Below are 22266 nucleotides of genomic sequence, written 5' to 3'. Positions count from 1 at the left end.
ATTTTGATTCTGCCAATATGCTAGAATTAGATTAACTGATAAGCTCTTACTTAAACAATTGATAAAGATTACCAATGATAAATTTCTTCTAAATCACGTGAAAATTAAGTTAATGGCATAGTTATGAAATGGACATGAAAGCGAGCCAGACGGATACAAGTTGCGACGAGTGCGATTAATATCTTGTCGTACTTTACCTGGTTAAGTGTAAGCTAATGTAGATCTAACAATTGAAAATGCATATACGGGATGGATGCAGTCCCCGGAAAGAAGGCACCCCAGGCTTCCAGATCAGCTTCTGGCTTCACATTCAGCAAAACGCTTACAGCAAATAATCATCGGCATATTGCTATCATTTAGTTCGAACGTGATTTTTTATTTCGGTTTTCGCTGGGTTGGTCTTATTAAGTTTGTTTAATTTTTTTTTTCTAATGATAATAATTTTCTAGAGAATAAGCATAAGGGAAATAAACACTTAATTTATCATATGATTTAGAATGGTTAACGGGTGGTGATACCTTGAAATGTGCTTATATAACCATGGTTCGTTATCCGATAACCATTACTTAAATTACTTCAATAGGCAATAAGTACTCGATCATGTGATACTGGAATTGTTTGTCTGATCTGATTTATCACGCAGTCCGGTATCAACTTCACCCGGGTACCGGATACCGGGTTTTTGCACTACCTATGATAAAATTTCTTATCAAGAAAGTTGCTACTTTCGTTTCTAAAGTCACATGAAATACGTTGACTCTCCCTCTCTCTCCAAACAGCGAATACTTTATTCATTGGCGACAACCACTTAAGAAAGTAGTGATTTGTGTAAATAAGATATTCGAGTGACTATCGGAAAGGACTTGCTTTCAAGCGTTAACAAAAGTAAGTTTAACATAGTATTTTATAGGGGGCGGTGCCAGGATTTAAAGTTAGTGAGTGCACACTTGAGGTAGTCACAATATCCATGTAACATTGTTCTTAACCAAAAGTTTGCCTACACGCATTGTCTATTCTAGTAGGATTGAGTGCTTCAAGTTCTTTGTTACACGCTATAAGTTAAATAAGGATTAAGGAACTAGTTCGATCCTTAATTATTGCTTATTCAAACTTGAATAAGGACCAGTGACAGTGTTGTTGTTGTTTTTTAACTTTTTTACTTATAAATATTTTGATAAAATAGTTTGTGATCTACATAAAACGTTTCCATACATGCATCTGCGGATTATAGAACTTAAAGCATTTTAAAAACGTACCAAACTCTGAAAGCTACAGGGACATGCCCGTGGTCAAAATTTCAAATATAAATAATATAAGGGGAACAATGTAAGGCCCGAGACACAGTCGTAAAAACACCACACTGAGACGACACTTACATCAATAAATGATGGAAGAATACCGTCATTGAACGTTCAGTAAACCAAAAGCTAACTAGAACACGAGTTAACCGCGGAAGTTGCATGGGTAGATCTTGTTTTAGTATATAATTCTACAAGCATACTTTGGAAATAAACGCTGAACAAATTTAGTGAAAACTGATTAATTTGCTTATTTCTTGATCTGGAACTGATTCAACGGGCAATCCGGATCCGCCAGTGGTTCTGATAGAATGATCATTATTGGCATTGAAATAAAATTAAGTCAAGATAATAAATTAAGTACGAAAATAAACAAGACCAATCACAGAAGTGATGAATACCGCACGACGTCTACACACAGGATGGTATTACATATACTTGAATCAGGCAAATATTGAATGTAACAATAGTGATATATCCTAAAATATAATAATATGAAGCATAGGTATCAATTCTTATTTGCAACGCGATCAATCCTAAATATTCAACATAGGAGGAATTTTGATTCTGCCAATATGCTAGAAATAGATAAACTGATAAGCTCTAACTTAAACAATTGATAAAGATTACCAATGATAAATTTCTTCTAAATCACGTGAAAATTAAGTTAATGGCATAGTTATGAAATGGACATGAAAGCGAGCCAGACGGATACAAGTTGCGACGAGTGCGATTAATATCTTGTCGTACTTCACCTGGTTAAGTGTAAGCTAATGTAGATCTAACAATTGAAAATGCATATACGGGATGGATGCAGTCCCCGGAAAGAAGGCACCCCAGGCTTCCAGATCAGCTTCTGGCTTCACATTCAGCAAAACGCTTACAGCAAATAATCATCGGCATATTGCTATCATTTAGTTCGAACGTGATTTTTTATTTCGGTTTTCGCTGGGTTGGTCTTATTAAGTTTGTTTAATATTTTTTCTAATGATTATACTTCTCTAGAGAATAAGCATAAGGGAAATAAACACTTAATGTATCATATGATTTAGAATGGTTAACGGGTGGTGATACCTTGAAATATGCTTATATAACCATGGTTCGTTATACGATAACCATTACTTCAATAGGCAATAAATTACGGATCATGTTTTAATTGATTATTTGATGTCATTTATCACGCAGCCTGGTATCAACTCAATCCGGGTACCGGATATCGGGTTCTAGCACCAGCTATGATAACATTTCTTATCAAGAAATTACTACTTTCGTTTTTAAAGACGCCTATAATTCGTTGACTCTATCTCTTTCTCTCCAAACATTAAATATTAAAATCATAGAAGACAACCACTTATGAAATTAGTGATTTGTGTACTTCAGATATTCGAGCGACTATCGGAAAGGACTTGCTTTCAAGCGTTAACAAAGGTTAGTTTAAAATAGTATTTTTATAGGGGGCGGTGCCAGGATTTAAAGATAGTGAGTGCCCACTTGAGGTAGCCACACTAGGTGGCGTTCAGAAAGACTTTTATTTTATTGCGACATTTTTATGTTCCCATGTTGCCACCAGTTTGCCGAAACAGAAAAACTTAAAAAGAATCATGGCCTTTGTATGGATTAACAACTGGGGGCACAAATAAGAACGCGCAGCTCACTCAGAAACGAATTCATACATGTACATATGCGCCAAATATACCTTCAGCTTGAAATAGTGCATTCTTTCGAGATATTTGCACATTTTCTCCACTGTATTTCAACCATGGTCAGTTGTAAAATTTGATTGCGGGGTTGTGTGGTTGACAGCAAAAATCACAAGCACAAGCCTTGCCACCGATCGCATGCCCACTTAATTTGGCAATGCTTTTAATTTTTTAATATTAGGAGAAAAAGATAATAAAATATGGCTAAAATGCACCATTTCACTTAGAAATTATTATTTAACTTTCTTGGTGGAGTACCTCCAACTCACGTCAAAAATTAATTCAAATGAATTCGGTTCTAAGCGAGGCGCATGTCAAAATGTTACGCCCCTTTATTACGCCGCCTGGAACGTCAATTCCTGGATCAGCTCCTTTAAATCGTTTCGAACTTAGTAAACCGAGTGTATATTTGACAATCAAGTTATGATTTTAGACTCAAGATGGATGCAGTCTCAGGGAAAATGGCACCCATGGGAACAGGATCGGTCTCTGACCATACTTTCTGCCAGCCATGCGCGAACGATGACAAGACCATCCCTCCTGATGTCTTCTGTACCGTCTGCAAGGAGTTCCTGTGTTCCAACTGTGCCCGAGTACACAGGAACATGAAGTTTACCAAAAGCCACCCTCTTCAGGACAAGAGTACCATGCCTTCTTCACTCCAACCAGAGAGTGAGAATAAGCATTTTACGGAAACATGTCAACGCCATGCCGAAGAGTTCATAAAATACTTTTGTCCGAATCACGAGACACTTCTGTGTGGAGACTGCTTGGCTGAGAAAGAACACAGCTCATGCACTATTGAAAGGATTTCTCAAGTGGCAAAGCGGTACAAGGAGGGCCCAAAATACAACGGTCTGAAGGCAGGACTTGTCCAGGTGGTCAATGACATCGGCAACCTTTCAGACAACATACAAGCGAGCATGAAATATATTGATGAAGAGAGCTTTACAAATATCAATGCACTTCGAAAGTTCAGGAATGATATCAACCAATACCTGGATAAGAGGGAACAAGAGTTACTGGAAGAAATTGAGCAGAAGAAACAAAAATCACAAAGCCTGTTGAGTGAACTAAAATCAAATTGCCAAGACATACAAGCTGCCACTGAGAAGCTCAAGGCTGAGCTACAAGCCAAGGAGGTCAACAGTAACCAGTTGTTCATATCTGGAACAAGGGCAATTAAGGAGTTAGTCGGTTTTCAGTCAGCCCTTAAAGACATCAGAGGTAAAAATAGTGTGTCATACTTCAAGTTCACAAGGGACCCCACCACAGAACAGCTGCTGGCTTCATGCACAGCAATTGGCAGAGTGGACCAGGTGGCGTCAGATTTGGCAGACCAGGTGGCGTCAGATCTGGCAGACCAGCAGACAAAACCTCAGGTGTCAGGTAAGCAACGCAAAGCAGTTATTTCACAATTAGGTTTCATGTTTTATTTAAATCTTTTATTTTACGCCATGTGACTTTATTGCCCTCCATTCTCCACGTCACTTGGGATTTATATAATTTCCTTTAAAACAGAAGTTAATCCAGAATCGGAAGCGTGTGCTTGAACGTGTGTGTGTGTTCATGTGTTTTGTGCCTGTGAGTGTTCTATGTGTTCTGTTTAATATTGAATTACTTATCTGCAGTGTAAAGTAAACAGCGTATGTCTTGGTATGACCTCAAAATGCGTTATTTTCAAACACTGCATCAATTCACTTTATTTCCGTTTTTCAGACTATTTTAAGAAGGTATAAACATTTATTAATGGTACAGCGTTGTCATCATAGGTAGCAGTATCGGTCAGAGATTATTTCATATATTTATATCTATTATTAAAAGGTCTCTGTATTATATTATAGCTAGCATAGGCGGCAGTTTCAGTCACAGATTTATTATATTTGTTATATATATTAGGGATGGCAACGAGTACCCGAGTAGTCGAGTACTAGATCAATCAACAGAGTACCCGAATACCAAATCACTACTCGAGTACACAGTATACTTTTTTATGACTGATGGGTACTTCCCTCTATGGTTAAATTGTTTGCATCCCTGACTGATACTACACCCTATGGTCACACTGTATACTTCTCTGACTGAAACTGGTTCTTATGCACAACTTACACTAATTCTCTGACTGATTCTGACCCCTATGGTTTAACCATATACCTTTCTGGCTAATGTTACACCTTATATTTCTCTGTGTGATAGTTTCCCCTGAGGTTACACCGTATTCTTCTCTGCCTAGATACTATCTCATCTGGTTACACCATATACCTCTCTGACTGATACTAAATTGTTGTGGTTACACCGTATTTTTCTCTGATAAAATATTTTCCAAGTGGTTACAACGTATACTTCCCTGACTAATACTTACCACCATGGTTACCCCGTATTTATCTCTCACCGATAATGCCGACTATGGTTACACCGTAGTCTTCTTGGACTGATACTGCCCCTGTGATCTCACTTTATACTTCTCTGAGTGATACTGCCCCCTATGGTCACACAGACCAGCAGACAAAACCTCAGGTGTCAGGTAAGCAACGCAAAGCAGTTATTTCACAATTAGGTTTCATGTTTTATTTAAATCCTTTATTTTACGCCATGTGACTTTATTGCCCTCCATTCTCCATGTCACTTGGGATTTATATAATTTCCTTTAAAACAGAAGTTAATCCAGAATCGGAAGCGTGTGCTTGAACGTGTGTGTGTGTTCATGTGTTTTGTGCCTGTGAGTGTTCTATGTGTTCTGTTTAATATTGAATTACTTATCTGCAGTGTAAAGTAAACAGCGTATGTCTTGGTATGACCTCAAAATGCGTTATTTTCAAACACTGCATCAATTTACTTTATTTCCGTTTTTCAGACTATTTTAAGAAGGTATAAACATTTATTAATGGTACAGCGTTGTCATCATAGGTAGCAGTATCAGTCAGAGATTATTTCATATATATATATCTATTATTAAAAGGTCTCTGTATTATATTATAGCTAGCATAGGCGGCAGTTTCAGTCACAGATTTATTATATTTGTTAAATATATTAGGGATGGCAACGAGTTCCCGAGTAGTCGAGTACTAGATCAATCAACAGAGTACCCGAGTACCAAATCACTACTCGAGTACACAGTATACTTTTATGATTGATGGGTACTTCCCTCTATGGTTAAACTGTTTGTATCCCTGACTGATACTACACCCTATGGTCACACTGTGTACTTCTCTGACTGAAACTGGTTCTTATGCATAACTTACACTAATTCTCTGACTGATTCTGACCCCTATGGTTTAACCATATACCTTTCTGGCTAATGTTACACCTTATATTTCTCTGTGTGATAGTTTCCCCTGAGGTTACACCGTATTCTTCTCTGCCTAGATACTATCTCATCTGGTTACACCATATACCTCTCTGACTGATACTAAATTGTTGTGGTTACACCGTATTGTTCTCTGATAAAATATTTTCCAAGTGGTTACAACGTATACTTCCCTGACTAATACTTACCCCCATGGTTACCCCGTATTTTTCTCTCACCGATAATGCCGCCTATGGTTACACCGTAGTCTTCTCGGACTGATACTGCCCCTGTGATCTCACTTTATACTTCTCTGACTGATACTGCCCCCTATGGTCACACCGTATTCTTCTCTGAATGAAACTGCCCCCTATGGTTACACCGTATTCTTCGCGGACTGGTACTGTCTCTGTGGTAACACTTTATACTTCCCTGAGTGATACTACACCCTATGGTCACACAGTATACTTCCTCCGACTGATACTGCCCCTGTGGTACACTGTATACTTTCTCTGACTGATACTGACCCTATGGTCACACTGTATACTTCCTCTGACTGATACTTCCCCTATGGTACACCGTTTACTTTCTCTGATTGATACTGCCCCTATGGTCACACAGTATACTTCCTCCGACTGATACTGCCCCTGTGGTACACCGTATACTTTCTCTGACTGATACTGACCCTATGGTCACACTGTATACTTTCTCTGACTGATACTGACCCTATGGTCACACAGTATACTTCCTCCGACTGATACTGCCCCTGTGGTACACCGTATACTTTCTCTGACTGATACTGACTCTATGGTCACACTGTATACTTCCTCTGACTGATACTTCCCCTGTGGTACACCGTATACTTTCTCTGACTGATACTGCCCCTATGGTCACACTGTATACTTCCTCTGACTGATACTGCCCCTATGGCCACTTTGTATACTTTCGCTGACTGAAACTACACCCTATGATCACACTGTAGACTTCTCTGACTGATACTGCCCCCTATGGTTACACTGTAACTTCTCTGACTGATACTGTTTCCTATGGTTAGACCGTATACTTCTCTGAATGATACTGCCCCCTATGGTTACACAGTGAACTTCTCTGACTGATACTGCCCCATATTGTTACACCGTACAGTGATGCTGCCCCCTATGCTGGATGTTTATTCATAAAAATAACCTTAGGACTTGTTTGTGATTAATATCCAAATAAGAGAGGCATGAAGTATTTTAGTGTCAGTATGATCACTACTTGTGTGTTATGACAAAGCAGGTGATTATCATTAAAAATAACGGGCGAAAATAAGAAGGGCGGGAAACTGGAAACGAACTGGGGGGCTTTTACATCTTATTGGGTGTTTCACAAACTATGACACCAAGATTTTGCAAAGTATTTACTGTAATAATCTTTTGATTTCATTCAAATTTAAAGTGTGTTTATATACATTTACGTATTCAAAATGGAGGATTAATTTAAACACACTTTTGAGTATGATTTTTCTAATGCCATTTGAGTTAACAACACTTTTTTATCACCAAAACTAAGTTATAAGTTTCAGATATATATGAAAAACACAACACGCGGCAATTGTAGTTTATCATATTAATTATGTTTTAACAATTTACTTTGTTCATATTTGAAAACAGTTCAAGACAATTTATTATTAGCTTTGTAAGCATGTCCATGGTTTATTTCTTATATTGTTTCATACATGCACGTTCTGTCAAGGTCATAGACACATCTATTGATAGATGCGTTTAATATGAACAGATCTAAGTTTGCTAAATGTTAAATACCAGCGAAGCGGACATAAATACACTCTAGTGCAAGTTGTTGTTCATCAAAAGTTTTATTTCGATATTTCAGCCTTAAACCAGAGCCGTGCAGACCTAAGCCAGTCCCAGTTTAGTAAGCTGCCTGACGTCCCAGTAAAGGCATCAAGTGACACCTGTAACTGCTTCCTGTTCCGTGTGGCCCTCCTGCCAGGGGACAGTCTACTGCTGTCTGATTACAACAATCGCTCATTAAAGCTGGTTGACACCACGAATAACAAGCTGGTGTCTCAGGTGAATCTGCAAAGTGCGCCGTGGGGCCTGTGCCTTTTGCCCGGGGATAGGGCAGCCGTCACTCTGCCTTGGGAGAAGAAGATACAGTTCGTTTCTACTCAGGAAAATGTCACGCTACAGGATGTTGTTAAAGTGGATGGACTATGTCATGGAATAGATTTCTGTGATGACAACTTGATAGTGTCCTTTTCCTCCCCAGGTAAGATTGTTTTGATGGACATGAAGGGAAAAGTGAAGACGAGTGTTGACAAAGACAGCAGTGGAAAACCTTTGTTTCTGTGTCCGTCGTATCTGACAGTGACTAGGAAGAGCCAAACTAACGTCGTATATGTCACAGACAGAGACACCAACACCATAACCAAGCTGAGCATGTCACTAGAGGTCCTCCAGTCCTATCAAGACCCGATACTGAGATCACCACTTGGTCTAACAGCCGTCGCAGACAACCAGCTGCTCGTGTGTGGGGAGGCCAGTCACAACATCTTGTTTCTGGACACGCACACCGGCAGGATAACCCAACTGCTTGGGAAGGATGAAGGGATAGAGTGGCCGTTCAGTGTGGCTTACTGTCCACAAAAGAAAATGGTGTTTGTAACATGCTGCTATGGCAGCATACCTGAATTGGACAACTTCGTGAAAGTCTTCAAAGTTGTGTAACAATTGAAATTATTCATTTCAAATATTGTATAATTATATCTTTGTGAAAATTCAAACGTTTTCAAATTTTAAAGTTGTATTTTAATAATAAAATAATGGTAATTCTGTTATATTTAATCTGCCAAAAGGTGTGGCTTACTGTTCACTAGAAAAATATGATGTTTGTCACCCGCAGTCATCGCAATAGACCTGAACTTGAAAATTTCGTGAAAATATTCATCTTAGTACAGGTTATTATCAAGTCGTCATCTAAATGCAAATGTAATCTATATACCCTGTGTGAACTTATTGTAGCAATGCAATGTATCGTACACTACTGACAAATATGTTCATAAATTCTGTATATATTCTAATCAAATCCACGTTGAAAGGTTTGACTGAATGTTTGACGTTTGAATTATGTTGGCTTTTAATCGTTTTCAAAAGCGGCAACTCGTGTTATATTCTGTTATAAGAAATGAGTATTTGTATTGTATTTTTAGTTGAGGAGTAAGTAGCTGATTGTGTATGAAATATACTCACAAAATGGCTTCTTTCCGCATGAGAATGAATTAAGACATTATTTTACAGTCGCCAAATTTGATTTTTAGCAAAAAATGAATTCACGTGCGAACGGTCTACGGCCCTCAAAATGATAATCGATAATCGACCGGGGCCGCAAAACTGATAATCGCTGAGTCATGCAAAACCCTTAAGTGATTATATTGAAATTTCACGTACCTATCCTCATACATTGCTTGAATAATTTATAAACATTGACCTAAGTGTGATTGTTTTCACAAATATGATAATAATATTTATACAGACATTTACTAATGTGCCACTTGTTTCCTTATAATGATTAATCAAATTATACTAGATGCCAAACGACTGTGTAAATTATGTAATGTAATAAACGATTTAAAGGAACTCGCTCATATTTATGGACTCAAAATAGTTTCCAAGTAATTCATTTGAAATGACTTATATCATAACTAGTTTACTTTTTGATACCGAAATTGCAGCAAACAAATATAATTAAAATAAAAAAATGGTCTAAAACCCACGCTGGTAGAGCAAATTTTTTTTATATATAACCGATATATTTACTCTTCGACCACTGGGACTCATACTTGGAATTATACGCAAATCTCTGGATATTTTAACCTTTCTTATATACATTGAAAGTATCACGTGATAATATCATTCAACCAATATCACTACAGTCTTTTGCTGATTTTAGCATATATTAACATTTGTCAAAGGGGTGCAGCTGTCTTAGTTTTAAACTCCTGATGAGTTGACATAATCATATTCGTATTTAAAATAAAATCCGGAAAAGTGCATTCAACCATGAACGAGTCCCATTAAAATAAAAATTTGTTGTGTGGCCTGCGTATTAAAACGGGCGTTTGTCCGGCACCGTAGGCATTACATACGTCCATTTTAGCTAAACTTGAATACACAAATTAAATGATGGTCAAAATTCGCAATATTTTATCCTTAAACAGCCCAACAATGGTTGATCATTTTTTGAACATTCGCTATTTAACACAATTATATGGTGGCATATAACTGCCGTAAGATAACCTGATAGGTTCGCGAATTGTTTCGTGTTAAAACCTTATTTTTCGCGATAATTTACCGGCTATATAGTTAATATTGCGATACTTTTTCGATGAGATACATATCTAAAAACAGGCTTGAAAGCGCTCAAAACTGCCACCAATGGTGTCAACTGCAGACCTGGATTAAAAGGTACACTTAGACACACAAAACATGACTCAAATGTGTTAAGGTACATAAAGACAAGCTCAAAATCTGCAAACGTTGGGCAAAGGTGACAATGTACAGAATGAGGCCGACCGTGGGCATCCAGAAAGATGGAGGCGGGCAGTAGACATAAGCCCAGGTCAGCCTCCCCGGGAGTATGTTTTGGCTACACTGCCCCATCCCGGAAACCCAGGGGTTGTCCATTCCAATTGGTAGGCAGGTTGAGTTACTGATTGCTGGTCCCTCATTATCCACAAAACAGTAACCGCAACTGAGGTCCACCATACAGTCATTAAACGTTCTATAATAAACAATCATAAATAACTATCAGTTTGGCAATATAATACCCGCCAAATGAAATTAAAAAGCATGTTCGGCTTTTTCATGCTCTTAAATACGGACAACGCTCACCACAATTACCCATCACCTAGACGGTTTGCGGTGCTGAAATCCCGCCAATAGTTAGTGTTGATGCATACTCGCCCTGGTAGTTCATTTTAACACACAACTTTTAATAAGAATGAAAAGTGTTTTTTCTCTGGGTTCAACGTAGGTGGTGTGTAACCTGAATTATACCATACGGTATGGGTTTCTAATATATATGACGTTAGCAGGCTTAGCAGCTGCTTTCAAATCAATTGGCATCAGTGTTTATGTTGTTTATATGAACAAATTGCATTACTAGTTTTTAGTATATAATTAAGATACGCATTGTCGCTGAACCGGAAAAAGGCCACCAACAGACAGCCTCATGAAATCTTCTGTAATAGGACATTAATTTCTGGTAAACATGGAACTGTACATATTGGTGTTTCAATGAGTATCACATATAAAAATAAATAAATAAGGTTTAGCTCAGAACTTCGTTTAAAGAATTATCATAATAATCTATACTCGAACGTATCAGTCTACTGAATTGATGTAAAGTTGAAATCGGATTACATACTTAACTTAAGAGTAAAATGAATGAAAGTTTTAGGCATTTGTTTGTCCAGGGTTATCCTTTCACAAGTAAATATCTCCATTTGTAAATTTATATGTGTGAATACTTTATTGGATTTACAACACTACTCGGTGAATATTATACCATTAAAAATGCACTTTTACTCCAAAAAAAATGTACCACAATATTTTCCATAAATGCTGTATTTCCTGTATTTGCACGCTGTGCTTTATTAATGAAACCGTATAGCGAAAGTATGTAAGAAGCTTGTAAAACGGCCACATTTTCAGATTACTAAGAGTAATATGTATATATTTTTAAAACAACGCTTAATCTAGAACTGCAATGTAAATGTTTTTCAAAAAATTGCGCAACAAACATTAAATGTGGTCTTTAATACATATACAAATGTATATGAAAAACTTCGCATAGCATTGAGAACCTTATCTTGAGCTAGGTTTTAAAAAATCATCCTTCTTCAAGTGACAAAATACTGTTTTATCAAACATTGTTTATGTTATTTGAAAGTATTTGAAAGAATATACTAATTATATATATATATATATATTAATAAGTAAAAGACTAAAAAAAGTAAGATTTGTCTAAAAATATCTCAAAATATACATGATACATGTGTTTTAACAATATCAGCAAATACATGCATTGGCCAAAATGTGAACAATTTGCCTGTTTACCGAATAACCATTTAGTGCAACCTCAGATACATGTACTGCATGATCAGTGTTTACAGAATAAACATGACGTCTACGACATCACACGAGGGGTTTGACATTACCTTATTTTATATTGGAAAGAACTGTCAAGCTTGACTAATATAAGAATTTTATTACAATTCCTTTTGGTGTATGCCTAAAATCTGTTCGAATACAAATATAACTAAGATTACTCATTTGAAACTGCATAACGTTTATTGTTATTTGCCAAATACTACGGTTTGCAAGTGAACTTAATATTTCAAGTTTCTGAAGCACTAATAATCGTATCAGGTCTAGTAACATGTGGGACTTCCTATTCAAGAGTTTGGTCATTACTCCATTAAAGTATTTATGCATTCACACTTTACTTTGGGTTTACCTCTTCCTGTATTTGCAGTTATTAGACAACTTCATATAATATGCAGATAATGTGCAAACACAGATAAACAAGCTCCCGTACGAGAAAGCCATTCATCATAAAAGTGATTGATCTTCAAATAGACCAATGCATACTCTTTGAACCCTGATTATTTGGTTGATTATGTATTAACTTACCAATCGTTTTTTTAAATCATTTTTATTTCAATCATAAGGCAAAGTAGCCTAAGGAAAATTTACTTAAGAGCGATCCATATAAGCTCTACGTCACCGATTGAACATTCAGCCGGCACGTTACACGACAAACATAAGTAGTTTAGTTTAGAACCAATCCTTTAGCAGTTGAATAACAATGTACAAAGAAAATATGTAATCAGGTACTGTAGTGACTTACTGACATGATAAGTATATGACTAGATAACTAAACATAGTAACACCTTAACATTAAGTTAACTAACACTAACCAGAAAAACAAATTTTATTTTGTAGCTATTACGTCTCTTGTTTCTATAATCGATTCAAATTTCACTATCGATTGTCGCCGACGTAGCCTTTCCGATTACTTGTCGATAATAATCGATCATCGGCACAACACTATATAATGTATGAGTGTTTGTGCGATGAGTGCGATGTGTTTGTGGGTGTGTTTGTTTGAACGTGTGTTTTGTGAGTGCATCTACATGTGTGTGTGTGTGTGTGTGTGTGTGTGCGTGCGTGCGTGCGTGCGTGCGTGCGTGCGTGCATGCGTGTGTGTGTGAATGAATGTGTGTTTTGTGAGTGTATGTACGTGCATATGTGTGGTCATGTGCGATGTCATGTGTCTCTGAGTGAGTGCATGTACATGTGTGTGTTTGTGCATTTCGTTTGTTGGTGTGTATGTGCTCTAAAATTAACTTCTTAAATTTTTAACTATATTTAACTTAGAAATTGATATGTGTATGTATTGATTTGAACTATGTGAATATAGGAAATGAGAACAAAATGACATCATTTTCAAATCAGCCTTACTATTTTTGCAAAGCATTGACTGGTTGTCTACAAGAAATTATTTTTTGTTTATCTTAAGTTTAAATGATAATTCAAAATTTCTACTCAGGGTATTCAGTTGTGTTTTTTTTTGTTCAATATTAGTTTAATCATCTACAGTCAGTGTTTCGTTGCCCGCCCACACTTTAGTATGAATACTAAATGCGTTCGTTTCAAACATAACATAAAATGTTGTACATTATCACTTTTAAAGATGGTTCAAACATTAGTTAAAATTACCTCGTTGCCATCATAGGCGGCAGTATTTGCCTTTGATTGTTTGGTATATATCAGGCATTTTTCACTATTACCCACGGGTCCGACTATCGGACCGACTCCCAAAGCAAAACAAAGAATATTCTTCAGAAATAAAATCCAAATTAAACATAAAATCAATAATAAATAAATAAAATTGTCTTATTACCTGAATTGGTTCATTCAACGTCCTGATAATTATGTAATGTAAAGTTTAAAGATAATTTAAATCAGAAATCGTTGATTTTCATTATATTCAGTGATCAGTAAAACTGTATAGAATTTTATCCGCCATGATTTATTGCAATAGATATTAACACCCCAATGATAGGTATTTCAGCCATTTCAGCCAAGGAAAAGAAACTGAAAAGCTTGTTCTCATACTTTGAAATTTCCTAGACGGATTCTTTCCCCTATGATTACACAGTATGCTCTGACAGACACTCTTCCCTTTGGTTACACTGTATACTTCTATCACTGATACTCTATCCTTTTGTTACACTGTAGACTATTCAAATTATATTTTCCCCTATAGTTACACTGTATAACGTTGATAGGATACCGAACCCTATGGTTGCACTGTATACTTCTCTGAATGATTCTGCCCTCTATTGTTACACTATATAATTTTCTGAATGAAACTGTTACCTATAGTGACTCTTTATACTTCTCTTTACTGATACCGCTCCCCTATGGTTACAACATATCTTACTGACAATGTCCCCTTTGGTTACACTTTAAACTTTGACTGAAACTGCCACAAATGGTTATACCGTACAATTCTCATACTGATACAGCCCTCTATGGTTACACTGTACTTCTCTGACTGATAATGTCCCCTTTTGTTACGCTATAGAACTTTTCTAAATAATGCTGTCCCCTATGTTTACACTGTATACTTCTCTTTACTGATACTGCCCCCCATGGTTACAACATATCCTACTGACAATGACCCTTTGGTTACACTTTATACTTCTCTGTCTGAAAATGCCCCAAATGGTTATACCGTACACTTCTCTGACTGATACTGCCCCCTATACAGTCCAATATGTTTGTACTGTTTACTTCTCTTTACTGATAGTGCACCCTATGATTTGGTAAACTGCCAAATAACTCATAAAAGCGTTAGTAATGCTTTTATGCATTGAACACTTTCGAACGTAATTGTAAAAGAAATTTGTTTTATGATCTTTTGTCAGCAGTCATTACTTTTTCGACATTGACACAAAAAGAGGATCATTTCACGACCAAATAAATGTCAAAACGACCAATCAGTGAGAGTGCAGCTTTAAATAGATGATGATGTATAAATTGTATTATAATGTAATATGCCTTTTTTGGACTAGGGACTAGACACCAGATGGTCCAAACTCGGCAACTACTGTATTTTATCAAAACAGGCTGGAATTGTCAATGCGAGCTAGACGGAGGCTTATAATACACCAGTTTACATGATTCGAACAATAAATGCACCAATCATGTTGCTGTCCCATCTGAGTTTCATGTTTAGAAATAGTGAATAATCGTTTCCCAGTTTAAATCGTATCTTCTTTTGAGTCAAGAAAAAATATATTCACGCTACTTTTACACTTACTGTGATTTGACAATCCAGGTAAATTTAGAAAATGCGCAAAAACTTCGAATTCAAAGATAATGTTTCGTAAGCGTTATAATACATCAGTAAGTAAATTTCAATGCACTGTAGACAACAAGGCAATTTTATTTGCTCGACATCTTTCTTTTTTTCTTGCAAATGTATGGACTGGTGTCTTGTCCCTTTAAAATAGCGGTAATATTGTTATCTTTAAAATGCCGACAAAAGGTTTTATTATTCGCAGTTGCTTGATCACCTATGATAAAATAAACACTCAATATATATGCATATATCATTTTGTTATATTCCTATAACTTTCCTTTTCTATATCCATCAGTGAAAATACAGCAGGCTATATCGGAAAATCCTTGCCTAGCTATTGTCATTTTCCAAACAAATATAAGCATAGTAGCATGTGTTGAGAGCTTACTTTTTCAGACTGTTTATTGAAGACTTTTAAAATATAGACTTGTTAGATAAATAAAATATTGTACCTAATAGAAAAGAAAATAGAGTTATTCAACAATTATCCCCCCCCCGCCCAAGTCTGTTTCGATAACTCCAAATCTGATCATGGATATGCGTTTATGAGTGAAGAAAAATATATCTGCGCTATTTTTAAACTTACTCAGATTAACATGGTAGACAACCCAAGTAAATTTCAATTTGGAAAAAAAAGCGCAAAAGCTGCGAAAGAAACATGTTTCGTAAGCGATCTGATACATCAGTGGTAGGAATCAATTATTATACATAACGATGGAATTTTATGTGTTTGACAAAAAATCCTTGCATATGAATCATCTGGTGTCTCTTTGAGATAACTGTCATATTATTATCTTTACAATGTCAACAAAACATGTCTGATTAATCACAGTTGCTTTATCAACTCGTCAAGATCAGCGGCGCGAAAATTAGGGACGTGGCTCAGAGGCTGAATGAAATTGACACACGTCACTATAACGACGTCATCATACACGTTGGCGGAAATGACGTCAGTGACGGAAAACAGCCCGACGCGTCTTACCGCGAAATTTTGAACGTCACACAGAAACTACAGGAGCAGCGTTGTAAAGTCCACCTCTGTACCGTCTGTCCACGCAGAGACGCCGACGTTTCGGAGTTTAACAGCAGGGTGCGACAAGTAAGCCGGGAAACAGGAGCCGATCTCATCGACTGCTACCAGGCGTTCGTCTACGGAAACGGAGATACAGTGATACCATACTTTACCCGCGACGGAACTCATCTCACTGAGCAGGGATCGAGAACACTAGTTGCGACTGTAAACAGTCGAGTTCATATTATTCGTGATAGAGACGGTAACCAGAAGACACACAGAACACAGAGACACTTTAACACACCTCCAACGCAGACGTGGGGCACGTTTCCCAGACAATCTAGGAATAACTTTCATTTCAGAATGGTAAAAAATGGAAGATATTCCCAATAGGATAAGCATGACAGACACTCTATTGATTTAACTCGTTCTTGCAATAGATATCATCTTTTAGCTAATATATGCCAGGAATGTAATGAGGTAATATGTTCATGCAGTTTTTTTAGGCAAGTTATGTGTGTTGACCAAATTGAAACGTGTAAAAACATCGAAAGTATACATTCTGAGTTAACATACGACGTCTGGCAAAATGAGAATAGATCTAGCACAAATTGTATCGAAAATAATGTTGCGTTATACGGTCACGTCAACTCGCTAGGAACCGATATTAAATCTGATAAAATTATTACCGATACCGATAACAACGTAAGCACCATAATAAGCCAAAAATGCTGTCAACTAAATTGCACGAGTGTGTTGGGCGGTAGTCATAATTCGCAGTGTATTAATACAAATATGGAAACAAATGGAAACACATATACTCCAGCAGCCTCTTCTCAAGGTGACACTGTGTTCATGTTTGATAAGAAGGGTGTTCGGTGTGCACACTTAAACGTATGTCATTTGCTTCCGAAACTTGAGGAAATTAAATACCACCTTTGTCAATCGTATTCGCCAAATATATTAGGTTTATGTGAAACTTTTTTACACGCAGATATCAATGACAATATGCTGCAAGTTAAGAATTACACGTTTGAAAGGAAAGACCGAGAACATAAAAAGGGAGGGGGTATTCTTGTTTACGTGAACAATAATATACAGTACCGTAGACGTCTAGATCTCGAGGTAAATGACATTGAATCGATTTGGCTTGAAATTAATGGTCTATATTGCAAATCGTTCTTAATCAATTTCATTTATCGACCTCCGAACTCCCAACAAAAATGGATTGACTTATATGATAAGCAGTTAGAAATAGCTGATAGTTCTAATATTGGGTTTCATTTAATTGGAGATTTTAATATCAATTATTCGCCGGAAAGTGGCAAATATAACAACACTAAATGGGCAGATCTTACCACGAAGTATGGCTTGGAACAATTAATCAAATCACCAACAAGAATTTCAAAAAATAACTCTACTATAATAGATCATTTATATACGAATATGAGTAATCATGTAACTGAATGGTGTGTGTCTCACTTATCACTAAGTGACCACTTTCCCGTTTGTTTCACACATTCTATTACAGACAAATTACCAAAATTGGCCCCTAATAGCCATACAGTTATACAATATAGATCTTTTAAGAAATTTGAAAAAGAAGCTTTTCAGGCAGAATTGATGTTTTCAGGACTGGATGAAATAGACTCATTGTCAAATTCCAATGATGCACTGAAAAGATTTTATGAAATTCTAAATGGCATTTTATCTAAACATGCCCCAGTCAAAGATAAACGTGTGAAACGCGAGAATCAGCCTGATTGGTTTACTGAGGAAATTATATCTATAATAAATCACAGGGATAAATGCCGAAAAACTGGCAACATAGACCAGTATAAAATACTTAGAAATAAAGTAACTTCTATGATAAAGAAAAGTAAAAAGAATTTTTTCAACAATGCAATAAAAGACAATAAAAATCCGACATATTTATGGAAAAATCTAAAAGATATTTCACATTTGAATCAATCAACTGTGACAGCATTACCTCATAAAATGACATTTAATGAATTTCCGGTTGAAGATCCGTCAAATATTGTAAACGAATTAAACAGTCATTTTGTAAGCATTTCAAACATTATAAATAAAACAAAGTTTTTGAATACAAATTTTAGAAACTTAAAACATATTCTAGATACAAAACTAGGTACAAATAGGTTTGAGATTAAACATATTACCCCTTATGAAGTCCATACTATTATTGATAAATTAAATGTTGGAAAGGCCACAGGCATAGATGGAGTAGGCCCCAAAATTTTGAAGCAATGTGGTGATACTATTACACCTTGTATAGCATCAATTATCAACAGTAGTATAGCGCATGGAGTTTTCCCTGATAAACTGAAAGAAGCACGAGTAATACCAATTTTCAAGTCGGGCAACAAAGAGGACCCCAATAATTACCGCCCCATTTCAATACTCCCAACTATATCAAAAATCTTTGAAAGGCATATAGCGACACAGGTACAGTTGTAGAAAACCGATGTCATACACAAAACACAATCTGGATTTAGAAAACACCATTCATGTAACACTGCTCTAATAAGACTTATAGATACTTGGCTTAAAGATGTTGACAGTGGTAAACTAGTTGGTGCGATATTTTTGGATTTGAGAAAAGCTTTCGATTTAGTTGATCATGAAATTCTTCTTTATAAATTGAAACTGTATCATTTTTCTGAAATAGCATTGAATTTGTTTAAATCATATCTTGAAAATAGAAACCAAATTGTAAAGATTGGCAAAATTAAATCGCAAAAACTCACTGTTACATCTGGGGTACCCCAGGGTTCCATACTGGGACCCTTGCTTTTTATTTTATACATAAATGATATTGCAGTTATGCATCCAACATTAAATATAGATCTATATGCAGATGACTCAACACTTTATGAATCTGGATATCAGTTGACGGATATTCAAAATAAATTACAACATCATTTAAATTATGTTAATAAGTGGTGTCAACTAAATAATATGTCATTGCATCCTTCCAAGACTAAATGCATGTTAATAGGGTCTGCAAATAAATTAAAAAACACTGGGAATCTTGAACTTTGTATTAATGATGTTCAAATAGTTAATGTTGTTGTGCAAAAGTTATTAGGGTTGTATATAGATAATACACTAAACTGGCATGTGCAAATCGATTATGTTTGTAAAAATCTGAATAAGAAAATTGCACTTCTAAAAAATATAATATATTTCCTCACACCTGATACAAAACGAATGTTTTACAATGCATATATTCTGCCAAATTTTGATTACGGCTGCTTGGTCTGGGGCAAGGGAACCAATTCATATGTGAATAAAATAAATAACTTACAAAAACGAATTGCAAAAATCATACTTGGTAAATCTAAACGAGATTCATCAACAAATCTATTTAAAGAACTAAAATGGCTAAACTTCTCGGATAGATGTAAATACCACGCAGCAGTATTAGTTTACAAGACGTTGAATAGCATGGCTCCATCATAAATGTCAGAATTAGTAACAGTTTCAGACAATAATGTATATATGCTAAGATCAATGGCACACAAAGATATTGTTTTACAAACTAGACCTCGTACTAATTATATGAAAGCATCGTTTACATATTACAGCAGAATTGTTTGGAATAATATACCTTTGGAAATACGAGAATCAAAAAACTTTAATACGTATAAAATAAAGGTCAAACAGTACCTCATAGGAAACTTGTGATTATACAAATTGTGATGTTTTATTCATAATTATATTTAACTGAGAGTATCTGTCTAATATTGATTCAACATCATCATCATGTCATCATATGCATCATTATCGTCAGCATCAACAGCATACTTATAATCATCATCATCATCGTCATCGTTGTTAGCATCGTCTTCATGTTTGTCTTATGATTATTTGCCATATTTTCATTCTGTTTCAGAGGGCCATATCGAAAATAAGATTCTGTAGTTTTGTACATGATCTTAATATGTCACCTTCTTAAAATAAAGATATTATTATTATTATTATTATTATTATTATTATTATCACCTTCTTGGATAATGTGATTACTCAATATCAATGCATATATCAATTTATCAATTCACAATGTGTTGTTTTTCTTTATATAATGATGATGTTTTATGCTATAAATTGACCTAATTATGATTTTATAGTGTGTCACAAATTATTTTCTTGTATGTAAATTAGAATATAAATAAATGTAAATCAGATTTCTGTGTTTAGTCTTGTATTATAAATGAAAATATCTGCTTAATATCGTTTCGTAAAAATACCCTAATCGTATATCAAAATCCCCTGGATTTCAGACCAAAATTCCCTGGGAAGCCTCTCAGAAATATCGCATGTATGCTGATGGAACATTTGTCTCGAAATTTGTCTGAAGGTCTGCAAATAACAGGCATGTCCATGCAATTTTTAGAATAATATTGAGAGTGAACAACATATCGGTTAAAGAAATTTCGACAGTAATATATTAAGATTTCAAAGTAAAAAACATTTTCCTTAAAATAAAATTAAGTCTATATTATAAAATAAATAAACAAGAGCTACCACAGAAGTGATAAATACGCACGCCGCCTTTACACAGTATGATAGTACATATACTTGACTAAGACACATATTTGATATTAAATTCATAATGCAATTATAAGTTTGAAGATAATAAGAAAGCTATTAATTTTTATTTGACACATGATCAACCTCAAATTTTCAACATAAGAGGGATTTTAATTCCGCTGATATGCTATACTTAGATCTACTGATAAGCTCTTAATTCAGAAATTGATAAAGATCAAAGAACAAAACTCGCGCAGAGATCTTGACCCAGCAATGCGATTGACATTGACCTTCACCTTGAAGTAAAAGAACTCAAGTGTCGTCTTACAGTGGTCACTAATTGAAAGTTTAATTCAAATCGCATACTTGTATTAAGCGAATGACAAAGTTTTGGACGGGAGACAAAAGCGGGTCGGACGGATAAAAGTCATGAGTGAGATTCATATCTTGTCCTACTTAAGATGGTAAAACGTATGCAAATGTACATTTTAAAATTGTAATTGCCGCGGGATATTCGGGATGGATGCAGATTCCCAGAAAGAAGGCACCACAGGCTTCAGGATCAGCTTCTGGAATCACGTTCTGCATGCCTTGGCAGACGATTGAAAGAACATCCTTCCTAATGTATTAAGTCCCGTCTGCAAAGAGTTGCGCAGGGGTCGGTCTTATTTGGTAGGCTAAATATGTCTTCTAAATAATATTATTTTCTATAGAACAAGCATAAGGAAAATAGACACTTAAATGTATCATAGGATTCATAAGGATTAACGGAGGTGCTAAAACTTTACCATATGCCTTTAAAACCAGATTTTGTAATCGAATCATCATTACTTCAATCGGCAATAAAAAGCGGACCATGATATACCGGGATTTATCATCTGATCTTACTGATCACGCAGCCCGGTATCAACATAACCCGGATACCGGGTTTTAGCACCAACCATGATAACCTCCCTTATTTATTATCAAGGAAGTTACTAC

The 22266-nt window shown here is 35.7% G+C and overlaps 1 protein-coding gene across 2 annotated transcripts; it reads left to right on the top strand.

Moving 5' to 3' along the window:
• Positions 1-775: 775 nt before the first annotated feature.
• On the top strand, positions 776-9880 carry LOC128218027 (protein wech-like). Of its 2 annotated transcripts, XM_052925539.1 has the most exons (4): positions 776-885; positions 2679-2726; positions 3432-4387; positions 8157-9880. In XM_052925539.1, the coding sequence occupies exons 3-4, from the start codon at positions 3439-3441 to the stop codon at positions 9011-9013; spliced, it is 1806 nt and encodes a 601-aa protein (XP_052781499.1). In that variant the 5' UTR covers positions 776-885; positions 2679-2726; positions 3432-3438; the 3' UTR covers positions 9014-9880. The 2 variants fall into 2 exon arrangements, with proteins under 2 accessions (XP_052781499.1, XP_052781498.1); XM_052925538.1 differs by lacking the exon at positions 776-885 and having other exon boundaries at positions 2606-2726.
• Positions 9881-22266: the final 12386 nt, after the last annotated feature.

This window comes from Mya arenaria, chromosome 14 (assembly GCF_026914265.1).
Source record: "Mya arenaria isolate MELC-2E11 chromosome 14, ASM2691426v1".
In the NCBI taxonomy this organism is placed as follows: domain Eukaryota; kingdom Metazoa; phylum Mollusca; class Bivalvia; order Myida; family Myidae; genus Mya; species Mya arenaria.
This window is presented reverse-complemented; position numbering and strand designations above follow the sequence as displayed.

Bases quoted from the DNA above. Each gene is read 5' to 3' on its own strand.
- LOC128218027 (XM_052925539.1), top strand. From the start codon at position 3,439: ATGGATGCAGTCTCAGGGAAAATGGCACCCATGGGAACAGGATCGGTC. The intron at 4,388-8,156 runs GTAAGCAACGCA...TCGATATTTCAG, and splicing joins GACAAAACCTCAGGTGTCAG to CCTTAAACCAGAGCCGTGCA.